The sequence below is a fragment of the Bufo bufo genome, chromosome 5 (genome assembly GCF_905171765.1).
Source record: "Bufo bufo chromosome 5, aBufBuf1.1, whole genome shotgun sequence".
Lineage (NCBI taxonomy): Eukaryota > Metazoa > Chordata > Amphibia > Anura > Bufonidae > Bufo > Bufo bufo.
Genome location: NC_053393.1, coordinates 562,007,892 through 562,027,476, shown reverse-complemented (window position 1 = coordinate 562,027,476; position 19,585 = coordinate 562,007,892). Strand labels below are relative to the sequence as shown.

The window sequence follows — 19,585 nt, the reverse complement described above, 5'->3', positions numbered from 1 at the left end:
CGGAGTTATCATACGGACTCTGCGCCGGGGGTTATTATACGGGCTCTGCGCCGGGGGTTATTATACGGACTCTGCGCCGGGAGTTATTATACGGACTCTGCGCCGGGAGTTATTATACGGGCTCTGCGCCGGGAGTTATTATACAGACTCTGCGCCGGGGGTTATTATACGGGCTCTGCGCCGGGGGTTATTATACGGACTCTGCGCCGGGGGTTATTATACGGACTCTGCGCCGGAAGTTATTATACGGACTCTGCGCCGGGAGTTATTATACGGACTCTGCGCCGGGAGTTATTATTATACGGGCTCTGCGTCGGGAGTTATTATACGGACTCTGCGCCGGGAGTTATTATTATACGGACTCTGCGCCGGGAGTTATTATACGGGCTCTGCGCCGGGAGTTATTATACGGGCTCTGCGCCGGGGGTTATTATACGGACTCTGCACCCGAAGTTATTATACGGGCTCTGCGCCGGGAGTTATTATTATACGGGCTCTGCGCTGGGAGTTATTATACGGCCTCTGCGCCGGGAGTTATTATACGGGCTCTGCGCTGGGAGTTATTATACGGACTCTGCACCCAGAGTTATTATACGGACTCTGCACCCAGAGTTATTATACGGGCTCTGCGCCGTGGATTATTGTACGGACGCTGTGGCGGGAGTTATTATACGGGCTCTGCACCGGGAGTTATTATACGGGCTCTGCGCCGGGGGTTATTATACGGACTCTGCGCCGGGGGTTATTATACGGACTCTGCGCCGGGGGTTATTATACGGACTCTGCACCCGAAGTTATTATACGGGCTCTGCGCCGGGAGTTATTATACAGGCTCTGCACCCAGAGTTATTATACGGGCTCTGCGCCCAGAGTTATTATACGGACTCTGCGCTGGGGGTTATTATGCGGGCTCTGCACCCAGAGTTATTATACGGACTCTGATACCGGAGTAATTATACGGACTCTGATACCGGAGTTATTATGCGGGCTCTGCGCCGGGAGTTATTATACGGGCTCTGCACCCAGCGTTATTATACGGACTCTGTGTCGGGAGTTATTATACGGGCTCTGCACCCAGCGTTATTATACGGGCTCTGTGTCGGGAGTTATTATACAGGCTCTGCACCCAGAGTTATTATACAGGCTCTGCGCCGGGAGTTATTATACGGACTCTGCACCCAGCGTTATTATACGGGCTCTGCGCCGGGAGTTATTATACAGGCTCTGCACCCAGAGTTATTATACGGGCTCTGCGCCGGGAGTTATTATATGGGCTCTGCACCCAGCGTTATTATACGGGCTCTGCGCCGGGAGTTATTATACGGACTCTGCACCCAGCGTTATTATACGGGCTCTGTGTCGGGAGTTATTATATGGGCTCTGCACCCAGCGTTATTATACGGACTCTGCGCCGGGAGTTATTATACAGGTTCTGTGCCGGGAGTTATTATACAGACTCTGTGCCGGGAGTTATTATACGGGCTCTGCGCCCGGGAGTTATTATACGGGCTCTGCGCCGGGAGTTATTATACAGGTTCTGTGCCGGGAGTTATTATACAGACTCTGTGCCGGGAGTTATTATACGGGCTCTGCGCCCGGGAGTTATTATACGGGCTCTGCACCCAGAGTTATTATACGGACTCTGCACCGGGGGTTATTATGCGGGCTCTGTGTCGGGAGTTATTATACGGGCTCTGCACCCAGAGTTATTATACGGACTCTGCGCCGGGAGTTATTATACGGGCTCTGTGCCGGGAGTTATTATACAGGCTCTGCGCCGGGAGTTATTATACGGACTCTGCACCCAGCGTTATTATACGGGCTCTGTGTCGGGAGTTATTATATGGGCTCTGCACCCAGCGTTATTATACGGGCTCTGCGCCGGGAGTTATTATACGGACTCTGCACCCAGCGTTATTATACGGGCTCTGTGTCGGGAGTTATTATATGGGCTCTGCACCCAGAGTTATTATACGGGCTCTGTGTCGGGAGTTATTATACAGACTCTGTGCCGGGAGTTATTATACGGGCTCTGCGCCCGGGAGTTATTATACAGACTCTGTGCCGGGAGTTATTATACGGGCTCTGCGCCGGGAGTTATTATACGGGCTCTGCGCCGGGGGTTATTATACGGGCTCTGCACCCGGGAGTTATTATACAGACTCTGTGCCGGGAGTTATTATACGGGCTCTGCGCCCGGGAGTTATTATACGGGCTCTGCGCCGGGAGTTATTATACGGGCTCTGCACCCAGCGTTATTATACGGACTCTGTGTCGGGAGTTATTATACAGGCTCTGCACCCAGAGTTATTATACGGGCTCTGCGCCCAGAGTTATTATACGGACTCTGTGTCGGGAGTTATTATACGGGCTCTGCACCGGGAGTTATTGTACGGACTCTGTGCCGGGAGTTATTATACGGGCTCTGCGCCCGGGAGTTATTATACGGGCTCTGCGCCGGGAGTTATTATACGGGCTCTGCACCCAGCGTTATTATACGGACTCTGTGTCGGGAGTTATTATACAGGCTCTGCACCCAGAGTTATTATACGGGCTCTGCACCCAGCGTTATTATACGGACTCTGTGTCGGGAGTTATTATACGGGCTCTGCACCGGGAGTTATTGTACGGACTCTGTGTCGGGAGTTATTATACGGGCTCTGCGCCGTGGATTATTGTACGGACTCTGTGTCGGGAGTTATTATACGGGCTCTGCACCGTGGATTATTGTACGGACTCTGCGCCGGGAGTTATTATACGGGCTCTGCGCCGTGGATTATTGTACGGACTCTAAGCCATTATTACAGCTAAGTAAATTTAGAAATGTGAATTATGTATCTTGTTTCTCTAATCTCCATTTTTTCATCCATATTTGCAGTAATATTTTTCCTGCTTGTCTCCACCAGGGGGCGCCCCTCTGCCTCTGACTGTCTGAAGATGCCGTGGCTGCAGGAAGCTGGACTGGCCACGTTACAGGAGCCACCGGTCATATTTCCCAGCACAAAACTAAGGCACTTCCTACTTGAGAGGAGGAAACGGGCAGAAGAGGCACGGCGGGCGGCAGCGCAAAAGATCCAGTGACCTCAGTCCTGTGTCTTGTGTCTCTGTGGAAAGTCGCTGCACCGGCACAACAGACTCTGTGTACAGCGCCCCCTTCTACCAGCAGGCCATATCTGGGGATAGCAGGGCCCTGTCATTACCTCTACCCTCTTATCTCCAAGACCCCCCCCCCTCTTTTGTTTTCTACGTTGCCGTGCCTGTTATAAGGAGGGGCCTGTGCGGGGGCGGGGCCTGCCTGAGTTGCTCCCCGATCTCTTCCTGGGCGGCTCTAGTCATCAGGAGTGGGGTGGTTCAGCCCTCCACCCGGTGTGCGGAGCTCTCCCACATTAGACATAATCTTTATATGGTGTAGATGATAGGACGTAACCTTTACCGCGTGGAGTTTCTATGTAAACGTTTATTAACTGTTTTTGTCGGAGCCGGAATGAGACGGGGAACATGGCACACGCCCTCGCGGCTCCGCCTATTGCGGATCGCAGCAGCGTGGATGTTGTGATGATTACGCTGGCGGTTGTGAAGAGGTCACTCCTAGCTCCACCCACTGCGCTCGCTGAGGGACTGTCTGCCGTTTCCAGGATTAATGTCTGTCTTCATTATTATAGTTAAGGGAACAGATTTTTACCTTTGGTCACTTGGAGTCACATTTATAACTGTTTTACTGTTGTCAGATTTGTCTGTTTGACCTTTTTTCAATAAAGATTTGAGAAGTAATTTGACAATCAGATCATGATTTATGCAACTAAAACTTAGAGAAATCTGTCAGTATCAGCATGTGGAGAAAGTCCCACCTCCGGCAGGATATCATTCAGTGTCAATGTGCTGTGAGAGGGAGGAGGGAGATGAAGCTGCAGTATTTCTCATTGTGTGCTGTGAGAGGGAGGAGGAGGGTGATGCTGCAGTATTTCTCATTGTGTGCTGTGAGAGGGAGGAGAGGGGTGATGCTGCAGGATTTCTCATTGTGTGCTGTGAGAGGGAGGAGGGGGATGATGCTGCAGTATTTCTCATTGTGCGCTGTGAGAGGGAGGAGGGAGATGAAGCTGCAGTATTTCTCATTGTGTGCTGTGAGAGGGAGGAGGGAGATGATGCTGCAGTATTTCTCATTGTGTGCTGTGAGAGGGAGGAGAGGGGTGATGCTGCAGGATTTCTCATTGTGTGCTGTGAGAGGGAGGAGGGGGATGATGCTGCAGTATTTCTCATTGTGTGCTGTGAGAGGGAGGAGAGGGATGATGCTGCAGTATTTCTCATTGTGCGCTGTGAGAGGGAGGAGGGAGATGAAGCTGCAGTATTTCTCATTGTGTGCTGTGAGAGGGAGGAGGGGGGTGATGCTGCAGTATTTCTCATTGTGTGCTGTGAGAGGAAGGAGGGGGATAAAGCTGCAGTATTTCTCATTGTGTGCTGTGAGAGGGAGGAGGGGGGTGATGCTGCAGGATTTCTCATTGTGCACTGTGAGAGGGAGGAGGGAGATGAAGCTGCAGTATTTCTCATTGTGTGCTGTGAGAGGGAGGAGGAGATGAAGCTGCAGTATTTCTCATTGTGTGCTGTGAGAGGGAGGAGGGGGGTGATGCTGCAGTATTTCTCATTATGTGCTGTGAGAGGAAGGAGGGGGATAAAGCTGCAGTATTTCTCATTGTGTGCTGTGAGAGGGAGGAGGGGGGTGATGCTGCAGTATTTCTCATTATGTACTGTGAGAGGGAGGAGGAGATGAAGCTGCAGTATTTCTCATTGTGTGCTGTGAGAGGGAGGAGGGGGGTGATGCTGCAGTATTTCTCATTATGTGCTGTGAGAGGGAGGAGGGAGATGAAGCTGTAGTATTTCTCATTGTGTGCTGTGAGAGGGAGGAGGGGGGTGATGCTGCAGGATTTCTCATTGTGTGCTGTGAGAGGGAGGAGGGAGATGAAGCTGCAGTATTTCTCATTGTGTGCTGTGAGAGGGAGGAGGGGGGTGATGCTGCAGTATTTCTTATTGTGTGCTGTGAGAGGGAGGAGGAGATGAAGCTGCAGTATTTCTCATTGTGTGCTGTGAGAGGGAGGAGGGAGATGATGCTGCAGTATTTCTCATTGTGTGCTGTGAGAGGGAGGAGAGGGGTGATGCTGCAGGATTTCTCATTGTGTGCTGTGAGAGGGAGGAGGGGGATGATGCTGCAGTATTTCTCATTGTGCGCTGTGAGAGGGAGGAGGGAGATGAAGCTGTAGTATTTCTCATTGTGTACTGTGAGAGGGAGGAGAGGGGTGATGCTGCAGGATTTCTCATTGTGTGCTGTGAGAGGGAGGAGGGGGGTGATGCTGCAGTATTTCTCATTGTGCGCTGTGAGAGGGAGGAGGGAGATGATGCTGCAGTATTTCTCATTGTGTGCTGTGAGAGGGAGGAGGGAGATGAAGCTGCAGTATTTCTCATTGTGTGCTGTGAGAGGGTGGAGGGAGATGATACTGCAGTATTTCTCATTGTGTGCTGTGGGAGGGTGGAGGGAGATGATACTGCAGTATTTCTCATTGTGTGCCGTGAGAGAGGAGGGAGACGAAGCTGCAGTATTTCTCATTGTGTGCTGTGAGAGGGAGATGAAGCTGCAGTATTTCTCATTGTGCGCTGTGAGAGGGAGGAGGGAGATGAAGCTGCAGTATTTCTCATTGTGTGCTGTGAGCGGGAGAAGGGAGATGAAGCTGCAGTATTTCTCATTGTGTGCTGTGAGGGGGAGGAGGGGGATGAAGCTGCAGTATTTCTCATGGTGTGCTGTGAGCGGGAGAAGGGAGATGAAGCTGCAGTATTTCTCATTGCGTGCTGTGAGAGGGAGGAGGGAGATGAAGCTGCAGTATTTCTCATTGTGTGCTGTGAGAGGGAGGAGGGGGGTGATGCTGCAGGATTTCTCATGGTGTGCTGTGAGAGGGAGGAGGGAGATGATGCTGCAGTATTTCTCATTATGCACTGTGAGAGGAAGGAGGGGGGTGAAGCTGCAGTATTTCTCATTGTGCGCTATGAGAGGGAGGAGGGGGGTGATGCTGCAGTATTTCTCATTGTGTGCTGTGAGAGGGAGGAGGGGGATGATGCTGCAGTATTTCTCATTGTGTGCTGTAAGAGGGAGGAGGGGGATGAAGCTGCAGTATTTCTCATTGTGCGCTATGAGAGGGAGGAGGGGGGTGATGCTGCAGTATTTCTCATTGTGTGCTGTGAGAGGGAGGAGGGGGATGATGCTGCAGTATTTCTCATTGTGGTGCTGTGAGAGGGAAGAGCGGGGTGATGGTGCAGTATTTCTCATTGTGCACTGTGAGAGGGAGGAGGGAGATGAAGCTGCAGTATTTCTCATTGTGCCCTGTGAGAGGGAGGAGGGGGATGAAGCTGTAGGATTTCTCATTGTGTGCTGTGAGAGGGAGGAGGGGGATGAAGCTGCAGTATTTCTCATTGTGCACTGTGAGAGGGAGGAGGGGGATGAAGCTGCAGTATTTCTCATTGTGTGCTGTGAGAGGTAGGAGACATGATGCTGCAGTATTTCTCATTGTGTGCTGTGGGAGGGTGGAGGGAGATGATACTGCAGTATTTCTCATTGTGCGTTGTGAGAGGGAGATGAAGCTGCAGTATTTCTCATTGTGCACTGTGAGAGGAAGGAGGGAGATGAAGCTGCAGTATTTCTCATTGTGCGCTGTGAGAGGGAGATGAAGCTGCAGTATTTCTCATTGTGTGCTGTGAGAGGGAGGAGGGGGATGAAGCTGTAGTATTTCTCATTGTGTGCTGTGAGCGGGAGAAGGGAGATGAAGCTGCAGTATTTCTCATTGCGTGCTGTGAGAGGGAGGAGGGAGATGAAGCTGCAGTATTTCTCATTGTGTGCTGTGAGAGGGAGGAGGGGGGTGATGCTGCAGGATTTCTCATGGTGTGCTGTGAGAGGGAGGAGGGAGATGATGCTGCAGTATTTCTCATTATGCACTGTGAGAGGAAGGAGGGGGGTGAAGCTGCAGTATTTCTCATTGTGCGCTATGAGAGGGAGGAGGGGGGTGATGCTGCAGTATTTCTCATTGTGTGCTGTGAGAGGGAGGAGGGGGATGATGCTGCAGTATTTCTCATTGTGTGCTGTAAGAGGGAGATGAAGCTGCAGTATTTCTCATTGTGCGCTATGAGAGGGAGGAGGGGGGTGATGCTGCAGTATTTCTCATTGTGTGCTGTGAGAGGGAGGAGGGGGATGATGCTGCAGTATTTCTCATTGTGGTGCTGTGAGAGGGAAGAGCGGGGTGATGGTGCAGTATTTCTCATTGTGCACTGTGAGAGGGAGGAGGGAGATGAAGCTGCAGTATTTCTCATTGTGCACTGTGAGAGGGAGGAGGGGGATGAAGCTGTAGGATTTCTCATTGTGTGCTGTGAGAGGGAGGAGGGGGATGAAGCTGCAGTATTTCTCATTGTGCACTGTGAGAGGGAGGAGGGGGATGAAGCTGCAGTATTTCTTATTGTGTGCTGTGAGAGGTAGGAGACATGATGCTGCAGTATTTCTCATTGTGTGCTGTGGGAGGGTGGAGGGAGATGATACTGCAGTATTTCTCATTGTGCGTTGTGAGAGGGAGATGAAGCTGCAGTATTTCTCATTGTGCACTGTGAGAGGAAGGAGGGAGATGAAGCTGCAGTATTTCTCATTGTGCGCTGTGAGAGGGAGATGAAGCTGCAGTATTTCTCATTGTGTGCTGTGAGAGGGAGGAGGGGGATGAAGCTGTAGTATTTCTCATTGTGTGCTGTGAGAGGGAGGAGGGGGATGAAGCTGCAGTATTTTTCATTGTGCGCTATGAGAGGGAGGAGGGGGATGATGCTGCAGTATTTCTCATTGTGTTCTGTGAGAGGGAGGAGGGGGGTGATGCTGCAGTATTTCTCATTGTGTGCTGTGAGAGGGAGGAGGAGATGAAGCTGCAGTATTTCTCATTGTGTGCTGTGAGAGGGAGGAGGGGGGTGATGCTGCAGTATTTCTCATTATCTACTGTGAGAGGGAGGAGGGGGGTGATGCTGCAGTATTTCTCATTGTGCGCTATGAGAGGGAGGAGAGGGATGATGCTGCAGTATTTCTCATTGTGTTCTGTGAGAGGGAGGAGGGGGGTGATGCTGCAGTATTTCTCATTGTGTGCTGTGAGAGGGAGGAGAGGGGTGATGCTGCAGGATTTCTCATTGTGTGCTGTGAGAGGGAGGAGGAGGGAGATGAAGCTGCAGTATTTCTCATTGTGTGCTGTGAGAGGGAGGAGGGGGATGAAGCTGCAGTATTTCTCATTGTGCGCTGTGAGAGGGAGGAGGAGGGTGATGCTGCAGTATTTCTCATTATGTACTGTGAGAGGGAGGAGGGGGGTGATGCTGCAGTATTTCTCATTGTGTGCTGTGAGAGGGAGGAGGGGGGTGATGCTGCAGTATTTCTCATTATGTACTGTGAGAGGGAGGAGAGGGATGAAGCTGTAGTATTTCTCATTGTGCGCTGTGAGAGGGAGGAGGGAGATGAAGCTGCAGTATTTCTCATTGTGCACTGTGAGAGGGAGGGGGGGGATGAAGCTGTAGTATTTCTCATTGTGTGCTGTGAGGGGGAGGAGGGGGATGAAGCTGCAGTATTTCTCATTGTGCACTGTGAGAGGGAGGAGGGAGATGAAGCTGCAGTATTTCTCATTGTGTGCTGTGAGAGGGAGGAGGGGGGTGAAGCTACAGTATTTCTCATTGTGCACTGTGAGAGGGAGGAGGGGGATGAAGCTGCAGTATTTCTCATTGTGCGCTATGAGAGGGAGGAGAGGGATGATGCTGCAGTATTTCTCATTGTGTTCTGTGAGAGGGAGGAGGGAGGTGATGCTGCAGTATTTCTCATTATGTACTGTGAGAGGGAGGAGGGAGGTGATGCTGCAGTATTTCTCATTGTGCACTGTGAGAGGAAGGAGGGGGATGAAGCTGCAGTATTTCTCATTGTGCGCTGTGAGAGGGAGGAGGGGGGTGATGCTGCAGTATTTCTGTGAGAGGGAGGGGAGGAGGAGTAGCAGCAGAAGGAAGGCCTCTAACTGGTCCAGCATAGCTCTGACATCAAATCAAGAAGAGCCCGCCCAGTCAGTGGAGAGAGCAAATCTACAGAAAATAGAAGAGGGAAGGAAACTATGAAAAATCTGTAAATCCAACATTTCTTACTGCACCACATTTACGGCTGCACTTTAAAAAAAATCATAGATGAGTGGGATCACGTGCAAAGAGCTACCTAGCAGGTATGAGCGGACCCGTGGATGTTCGGGTTCGGCCGAACTTCGGGTCAAAGTTCGGGTTCGGGACCCGAACTCAAACCCAATCCTGAACCCCATTAAAGTCAAACAAATGTTTGGGAAATGACTTAAAATAACATAAAATAGAAAAAAATACTAGGAGGTGGAGGTCAAAGTGGAGTAGGAGGTTGAGATGGCGGTGTTGGTGGAAGTGGTGGTGGAGGAGGAGGAGGAGGTAGCCAAAACTGTTTTTGTTGTTTTTTTTCCCCCTTTATTTATTTATTTTTTATAAATTTGGGAAGGCCCCAAAACATTGTGAAATGGAAAAAAGAAGACAAAGAGAAAGTGCGCTGGAGCCTAACAATGGCGGGGTGCGGCCGGTATACTTGTGTACTCAGCACAAGGTACGGACAAGTTCTGTGGGATCCAGGCCTGGTTCATTTTAATGAACGTGAGGTTGTCCACGTTGGCTGTGGACAGGCAGCTGCGCTTGTCTGTGATCACCCCCACCCACTGATCTAACACAGACGGAACTATATTAATTTCCCTGTCACAGACGCAGTGCAGGTGTACCTCACACCAAAAATGGGTATATGTCACCTGCACAACTAACAGACGGATTAATTATTAGATTTTTGTGTCCGGGGTATAAAGAGGGTGCATTGCACCCACAAAAAAGCAGGATAGGTCACCCACAGAATAAATAGCCAGATGAGATTCCTAACACTCTCCCTCACTTCAGCTGCTTCCTGTCCCTGCACTACTCAGAGCTGATGGGCGGGGCTACATGTGATCAAGCTTGCATAGAGGCTGGGTCACATGATGCACCGGCCAATCACAGCCATGCCATTACTAGGCATGATTATGATGGCTTCTAAGTGCCCACAGCTTAAAAGCTTTATTAAATGCCCGAACAAGCAACTCGAACCCAAACTTTTGCTGCAAAGTTCGGGTCCGAGTACCCGAACTCGCAAAGTTCAATACTCACCTGAACTTTGCAGTTTGGGTTCGCTCAACTACTACCTACTAAACCAGTGGCAGGTCTACCCAAGGGTGGGCACGCCATGTCTCTGAGGGGTACTCACCCTGCTTTAAGAGGCCACATAGTGTATAATCAGAGCCTCGTGGGATCTCAGCTTAGGATCATCAAAAAGAGATCCCCTTTATTATGAGCTGTGATCCAATTAGTAGATGAGAGGGCATCTAAGATTCATCACACAATCATACCGGGGTCGTGGGGGCATCGGCCGTCACTGGCTGAAGTACGAAACAGAAATGTGAAAGTACTGTATTAACCTCCACAATGGTATACATTTTCACACCTTTCTCACCTGCATTCATTGGGCCACACCTATCACCTTTTTGGCACATTTTGTGGTGTCTTAGATGTTGTGTGTCATTTGTAGTGCAGTGACATGTGGCCGTGGCTTCCTGATTGGCCAGGATTTAGACCCAAAAACATGATGCAAATAATGGGGGAAACAGAGACATCTCTATCCTGACCTATTCCTGTTCATACAATGTATCAGTGTTGGGAAGAGTAGATTTTTAATATTAATCTGTTTTCCCTTAGTCCTAACAGCATCACACTAATTGGTCATTTCTGCCACATGTACTAGTAGGACAGAAGGGATATTTAATCATGTTAAACGCTAATTATCTAGACCCCCTGAGTCTATAAAAGGCCCTATGTTTATTATTAGGAGGAAACCTAAGTGGGGCAGGAAGCTTGTGCTGCTGTTAGGACTAAGGGAAAAAGATTTAATGTTAGAAATCTATGTTTCCTTTACATCAAGACTAGCAGCACAATAATGGGGAATTTAGCAAGAAAAATAACACATAGGGAGAGTCATCTTGTGTGGTGGAACTCAAAATCGACAACCTGAGAGCCATCTCCTTCGAGAACTGAAAATTCAAGCTATAACGGCTTAAAGGAATACATTGTGAGCTCCAAGCTGCCAAATCTGATCCAGCGGGATGTGACTTTAGTCAGCCCAGGCGATGGACACTGCTCTAGTGTAGGGGAATCTAACAAATTTAGCTGGAACAGTCTAATGTAATTAGTGTAACTTAAACCGGTGTAATGGCTGCCATAATCCATCCACCCAGGGTAATTGATTCTCCCATAAACAGAGCAATAAATTCTCAACCTACCCGACATCATTACTCCAGGACAAATAGATCTTGGGACTAATGGAGAGATCTAGGCAATGAAGAGGACATTCCTCCTTAGAAGAAGGCTCAGCACAGACATTGAAAGGAAATGACTCAATTGCAGTTTAACAGAAAAAAGAACTTTGGGAGTAGCTTTAGAGAGACCTTGTCAGACCCCATATGATGTGTGGATGATGACAAGGTTTGGAGCTCCCTTCTTCTCTTGGCAGATGTTATGAAACCTTGTCCTGAGGTTCAAAGGGAGGTATCTATCATTCCAGATGACTTGTCAGTATAAGGTGCTGTGTATGAGTGCTAACTATATCTGGCTATACTGGGACTGGTTTCTGGCATCTTTTAGCGGTTTACCCATCTGCAGGCTTCATCTTTTAATTCTTGGTTGTTGCTGAGCTGTTTGGCAAAGACTAGCTGTAATGGTGTCTGCCTATAGCATCCACATAGTGGCAGCAGATTCTGCTCCATAATGCTCTCTCACTTACTCAGAACTGGACAGGACTGACCACACTCAGAATAGGACATTATAGAGAAGTACTCAGCAGTATAGATGTGAATAAAGCACTTGGGGTGAGATTTAACTGCTAAATGTAATGATGTCTGCCTATAAAGTACACATGGAGACAGCGGATTCTGCTCCATAACTCTCTGACTTAGAAGCACATACAGAGACGTTATAAGCAGTATAGATGTGAATAAAGCACTTGGGGTGAGCTTTAACTGCTAAATGTAATGATGTCTGCCTATATAGTACACATGGAGACAGCGGATTCTGCTCCATAACTCTCTGACTTAGAAGCACATACAGAGACGTGATAAGCAGTGTAGATGTGAATAAAGCACTTGGGGTGAGCTTTAACTGCTAAATGTAATGATGTCTGCCTATATAGTACACATGGAGACAGCGGATTCTGCTCCATAACTCTCTGACTTAGAAGCACATACAGAGACGTGATAAGCAGTATAGATGTGAATAAAGCACTTGGGGTGAGCTTTAACTGCTAAATGTAATGATGTCTGCCTATATAGTACACACGGAGACAGCAGATTCTGCTCCATAACTCTCTCTGACTTAGAAGCACATACAGAGATGTGATAAGCAGTGTAGATGTGAATAAAGCACTTGGGGTGAGCTTTAACTGCTAAATGTAATGATGTCTGCCTATATAGTACACATGGAGACAGCGGATTCTGCTCCATAACTCTCTGACTTAGAAGCACATACAGAGACGTAATAAGCAGTGTAGATGTGAATAAAGCACTTGGGGTGAGCTTTAACTGCTAAATGTAATGATGTCTGCCTATATAGTACACATGGAGACAGCGGATTCTGCTCCATAACTCTCTGACTTAGAAGCACATACAGAGACGTAATAAGCAGTGTAGATGTGAATAAAGCACTTGGAGTGAGATAAAACACTTACTATTAGCTACTCCAGCAGTGTCTCTGTCTCTGCTGCTCACTCCTCCTCCCCTCTCCATAGACTTCTATCAGCAGCTATAACCTGGTCTTTCAGTGAGCTGACAGTCCGGATCAAGGCCCTTGCACACGACCATCTGCCTCCGAGACATACGGTCTGTGAGCGGGCCATATGTCCCAGAGCAGCATTGATCGTGTGCAGGGGAGCACACAGCATCATAGGTTACTGTGATTCTGTCCATTTTGCCACAGGTCTGAGGTCCAAGTCTCACACATTTTTTCAGGAACCTTTTCACCATCGGTTCTTGTTACAAGGATCTACCAGAAGGACAGATATGGCTGAAATTTAGACTTTCAAAGTCGATTAAATAAAACCTCCCCCGTTTCTGGTGTGGAGTGTATAGACAAATAGAAAACCGCTATGGAGTTATTTTACCAAAGACTCCACTGGTGGGGTATCTTGGGTATGTAGAGGACCTAACAACCACCAATGATTATAAATTAGCAATTGCTAAATTATTGTACATTGCACGTAAATCCATTGCAAAACACTGGATACAGACGATCTCTCCGACTAAATCAGAGTGGATAAATTTGGTCAATCATATGATATCCATGGAGTGTGGCATCTATATTAAGAGGCACTGTGCAGAAATGTAAGAAGCAATGGCAGGTGTGGCTGGCTGGACCTGGGGGGAAGTCACAAACATTGATGCATATTTGGAATGGAATGATCCTAAGGGGATTTGGAAGTTAAGATGTAAGAGAATTGGAGCATTTTTGTCCATGTCGAGGGAGATGACCACACGGAGAGGGGGAGGTGGGAAGGGAGTTGGGGGGGACTGGGAGATTTAATAAAGGTTTATTTGATGCAGTGTTATTGACGTGCTGATTTGGATAAAGTATGATTGACTTTACTGTATTGATATCCTATTGTCATATAATGTATGGTTTATCTGAATAATTGGCTGTATGTAAAACCTTTAATAAAAATGATCTGATTCAAAAAAATAAAACCTCCCCCAAATTCTTCTTGCAGGAAGTCTAAGATGTTACTAATCTGTGGTTTAGAACCATCTGCTCCTGGAGTAGAATACCAAGCTGAATAGATTCACCTGACTCTTGTTAAACCTGGTTGTCATGATCTCTGGCTCTTCCCACATGCCGGAGGGATGCTTGACGATGGGATAGGTTCACCATGATCCTTCCCACTTCCTTGAGAACAACTCTGATCGGGAGTTCATATATAGCACTGATGTAATTACGTGGACTACTTTCCCCTGGATCTGCAGAGCAAGTGAAAAAGCATATCATATGGCTCCAAGTTCTATGAGGTTTGAGGACACAGACCCCTTTTAAGGGACTCCAGGTGCCCACGGACTGTATATTCCTCGAGGTGCATTCCTCAGCCTGAGACATATTACTAGTCAACAGGATCCAGAGAGCCTGGATCAAAGATCATTTGTCTCTGAGATGTTTGTATCAGCTGAAGGTTGGACCTACTGTTTAGACCCTTTGGGTTAGGATTCCATGGCCTCGGGATCTCTCTCTAGGGGACATAAGTGCCATGAGGCTGAAGAAACTACAGCTGCAAACAAGAGACCAAAGACCCTGTGCTGCCAAGAAACTTTCATGTCCAACGGGAGGAAGGGAGAGAAAGATCTCCAGGGAATGTCTGACAAAGCCTAGGAACATCTTAGATCTGAAAAGAATTACATACAACTTTCCCATTCCAAATATCCAACCCAAGCGTTGTAGAAACTGGATAGTAGCTTAAAGATGGTGTTTATTCTCTAATCGTTGAGGTATGAAATCACAGAGCTATAATGGACACCACCTTCTGTCGAGATCTCTGCAGCTCCTCACACCTTTACATAAGAGCTGTGAATTGCAGGTGCTCAACATATGTGCTTTTCTTAACCTTTTTCTATAGTGAGATCTCCATTCTGAAGTTCTTCTTGAAGAAGTGGTTGAGAAAAGCAAGTTTGGTGCCTCATGCCCAAAGGCTACAATCAAAAGAGAATAAGCTCTTGTTCCTCTCTGGGTAGGACCTTCATTTCCAGATAATGTAGAACAGAGCCTTCCAGGGTGGCCTGCTTTACAGGATGAACCCTGGAATATTAGGTTACACTTTGCCAGCTCTAAAGAAAGTTGGAGGCAGTTGTCTACAGGTAGAGAATTGGTTGTCTGGGCTTTCAGGTATCAGATACAGGATTTGAATCCCCGGTAGATGGTGACCTTTGCACAGAGCCTTAGCCTGCTCATCCAGACTGACCCTTGTTAGGTGTTTGGAGCCTCTTGGAGACATCAAAATACGTTCATTAGAAATTTATACGAAAAGAGAAAACATCTACATATAGTGACGAGAGTACGATACCTCAGAGCAATAAGTATTTGATCGAGTTTCCCACCATTACTCCGGTGTGATCTGGAGCCAAACAGGGTCAAGCTTCACCTAATTAAGGAACCTAGATCCCAGACTGAAAGGCATTTTAAATAATAATATAATGGAAGAACAGATGAGTCTTATTTTTAGTACGTTGATTTTCTCCTGAGAACACCTTTCTGAAGAAAACATGCTGAAAATGAAAAACACCTCTGCCCCAACATGTCTAGAGTCTTGAGAGACAACCCTCTGGACTACAGGTACTAATGTAAGGTTCATTATAGTGTCAACACAAGAGCAGGCGGCTAGCAGCAGCTTCATGATCAGCGTAGGATTAAAGGGGATATCCGAGACTTAAATACTGATGACCTCAGGATAGGTCATCATTATCTGATCGGTGGGGAACCAACAGCCAGGACCCTCGTCCATCAGCTGTTTGAGAAGGCACCAACACTGGCAGTGGTGCTGCAGCATTCTTGCAGCTTAGCCTAGGCCAGTGATGACACTTTCATGGGTCACGTGGCCTAGGAGCAGTTCGGCCCTACAGAAGTTAATGGAGCTGAGGGCAATACCAAGAATAGCCGCTAAACAATGTATTGTGTAAGCTGCGAGAAGGCCACGGTCCTTGCAGGAGGGCTGGTGCTTCTCAAACAGCTAATCGTGGGGGTGCCGGTTTGGATGCCCACTGATCAGATACTGATGACCTATCGTAAGGACAGGTGATCAGTTTGAAAATCTCGGAAAACCCTTCTAGTGCAGCCTAATGCATGCCTCCTAATGCAAGCCAGGAAAACACAGCTCAAAGCTCTGCATCAGCACAAAGAACAGAAAACACAAGGTGGACGGAGAGGAGAAACACGAGGTGGACGGAGAGGAGAAACACACAAGGTGGACGGAGAGGAGAAACACACGAGGTGGACGGAGAGGAGAAACACACGAGGTGGACGGAGAGGAGAAACACGAGGTGGACGGAGAGACGAAACACGAGGTGGACGGAGAGGAGAAACACACGAGGTGGACGGAGAGGAGAAACACGAGGTGGACGGAGAGGAGAAACACGAGGTGGACGGAGAGGAGAAACACGAGGTGGACGGAGAGGAGAAACACACGAGGTGGACGGAGAGGAGAAACACACGAGGTGGACGGAGAGGAGAAACACACGAGGTGGACGGAGAGGAGAAACACGAGGTGGACGGAGAGGAGAAACACACGAGGTGGACGGAGAGGAGAAACACACGAGGTGGACGGAGAGGAGAAACACGAGGTGTACGGAGAGACGAAACACGAGGTGGACGGAGAGGAGAAACACGAGGTGGACGGAGAGGAGAAACACGAGGTGGACGGAGAGGAGAAACACACGAGGTGGACGGAGAGGAGAAACACACGAGGTGGACGGAGAGGAGAAACACACGAGGTGGACGGAGAGGAGAAACACACGAGGTGGACGGAGAGGAGAAACACACGAGGTGGACGGAGAGGAGAAACACACGAGGTGGACGGAGAGGAGAAACACACGAGGTGGACGGAGAGGAGAAACACACGAGGTGGACGGAGAGGAGAAACACACGAGGTGGACGGAGAGGAGAAACACACGAGGTGGACGGAGAGGAGAAACACACGAGGTGGACGGAGAGGAGAAACACACGAGGTGGACGGAGAGGAAACACAAGCACCAGGGGTGCACCTAGCCTTTCTGCTATCTGAGGCGAAAATTGAAACTTCGCCCCCACTACCATCCCAAATTCTCAACCTAACCCCTTCCATCCAGTCCTACTGTTAAAGACATACTTGGAAAACATTACATACAGCGCCACAAGCCATCCCCAATACTAGACTGCAGAAACAGTCCCCTTAAAAATACTGGTACCACACAGATACTACCCCTTTCAATAATGATTGGCGCACAGTACCCGAAAGATAACTGTGCCCAGCAAATAGTGTCGTAAACATAATGTCCTCCAAAAATAACTGTGCTGAGACGATACTGTGCCAGGGGACCCCCTCACAGCAATAGTGCTCCCAAGGTCCTACCAATAGAAATAATTGTCTGCCAGATTGTCTTTAGTAGTCATAGTGCCCCCAATAGTAATAATGTCCCCACTGTGCCCCAGAAGTGATACTGCTCCCAGAGGCGCCCATACTAGTAATCATAGTAACATAGTTTATAAGGCTGAGAAAAAGTCCACCCAGTACAGCCTGTTATCCTGCAAGTAGATCCAGACAAAGCCAATTTTCCTCACTTCAGGCATCAGAATAACTCTCTGGATCAACGACCCCTCTCTAGTAGCTATAGCCTGTAATATTATTACACTCCAGAAATACACTGCTCCAAAAAATAAAGGGAACACTTAAACAACACAATGTAACTCCAAGTCAATCCCACTTCTGTGAAATCAAACTGTCCACTTAGGAAGCAACACTGAGTGACAATCAATTTCACATGCTGTTGTGCAAATGGGATAGACAACAGGTGGAAATTATAGGCAATTAGCAAGACACCCCCAATAAAGGAGTGGTTCTGCATGTGGTGACCACAGACCACTTCTCAGTTCCTATGCTTCCTGGCTGATGTTTTGGTCACTTTTGAATGCTGGCGGTGCTTTCACTCTAGTGGTAGCATGAGACGGAGTCTACAACCCACACAAGTGGCTCAGGTAGTGCAGCTTATCCAGGATGGCACATCAATGCGAGCTGTGGCAAGAAGGTTTGCTGTGTCTGTCAGCGTAGTGTCCAGAGCATGGAGACGCTACCAGGAGACAGGCCAGTACATCAGGAGACGTGGAGGAGGCCGTAGGAGGGCAACAACCCAGCAGCAGGACCGCTACCTCCGCCTTTGTGCAAGGAGGAACAGGAGAAGCACTGCCAGAGCCCTGCAAAATGACCTCCAGTAGGCCACAAATGTGCATGTGTCTGCTCAAACGGTCAGAAACAGACTCCATGAGGGTGATATGAGGGCCCGACGTCCACAGGTGGGGGTTGTGCTTACAGCCCAACACCGTGCAGGACGTTTGGCATTTGCCAGAGAACACCAAGATTGGCAAATTCGCCACTGGCGCCCTGTGCTCTTCACAGATGAAAGCAGGTTCACACTGAGCACATGTGACAGACGTGACAGAGTCTGGAGACGCCGTGGAGAACGTTCTGGTGCCTGCAACATCCTCCAGCATGACCGGTTTGGCATTGGGTCAGTAATGGGGTGGGGTGGCATTTCTTTGGAGGGCCGCACAGCCCTCCATGTGCTCGGCAGAGGTAGCCTGACTGCCATTAGGTACCGAGATGAGATCCTCAGACCCCTTGTGAGACCATATGCTGGTGCGGTTGGCCCTGGGTTCCTCCTAATGCAAGACAATGCTAGACCTCATGTGGCTGGAGTGTGTCAGCAGTTCCTGCAAGACGAAGGCATTGATGCTATGGACTGGCCCGCCCGTTCCCCAGACCTGAATCCAATTGAGCACATCTGGGACATCATGTCTCGCTCTATCCACCAACGTCACGTTGCACCACAGACTGTCCAGGAGTTGGCAGATGCTTTAGTCCAGGTCTGGGAGAAGATCCCTCAGGAGACCGTCCGCCACCTCATCAGGAGCATGCACAGGCGTTGTAGGGAGGTCATACAGGCACGTGGAGGCCACACACACTACCATAGTCCACAGTCTCACTGCTCTTACAGTAAAGAGTCCATAGTCTCACTGCTCTTACAGTATAGAGTCCATAGTCTCACTGCTCTTACAGTAAAGAGTCCATAGTCTCACTGCTCTTACAGTAAAGAGTCCATAGTCTCACTGCTCTTACAGTATAGAGTCCATAGTCTCACTGCTCTTACAGTATAGAGTCCATAGTCTCACTGCTCTTACAGTAAAGAGTCCATAGTCTCACTGCTCTTACCGTAAAGAGTCCATAGTCTCACTGATCTTACAGTATAGAGTCCATAGTCTCACTGCTCTTACAGTAAAGAGTCCATAGTCTCACTGCTCTTACAGTATAGAGTCCATAGTCTCACTGCTCTTACAGTAAAGAGTCCATAGTCTCACTGCTCTTACAGTAAAGAGTCCATAGACTCACTGCTCTTACAGTAAAGAGTCCATAGTCTCACTGCTCTTACAGTATAGAGTCCATAGTCTCACTGCTCTTACAGTACAGAATCCATAGTCTCACTGCTCTTACAGTAGAGTCCATAGTCTCACTGCTCTTACAGTAACGAGTCCACAGTCTCACTGATCTTACAGTATAGAGTCCATAGTCTCACTGCTCTTACAGTATAGAGTCCATAGTCTCACTGCTCTTACAGTATAGAGTCCATAGTCTCACTGCTCTTACAGTAAAGTCCATAGTCTCACTGCTCTTACAGTATAGAGTCCATAGTCT

At 48.5% G+C, this 19,585-nt stretch overlaps 1 protein-coding gene across 25 annotated transcripts in view; it reads left to right on the top strand.

Moving 5' to 3' along the window:
- The window catches only part of OBSCN (obscurin, cytoskeletal calmodulin and titin-interacting RhoGEF), a 622,289-nt gene extending 618,518 nt beyond the window's left edge, over positions 1 to 3,771 (top strand). For all 25 annotated transcript variants that reach the window (XM_040431714.1, XM_040431713.1, XM_040431717.1 and 22 more), the window contains one exon: positions 2,907 to 3,771. In XM_040431714.1, the coding sequence (XP_040287648.1) occupies positions 2,907 to 3,081 (175 nt within the window). In that variant the 3' untranslated portion in view covers positions 3,082 to 3,771. The remainder of the gene's footprint in view (positions 1 to 2,906) is intronic.
- Positions 3,772 to 19,585: the final 15,814 nt, after the last annotated feature.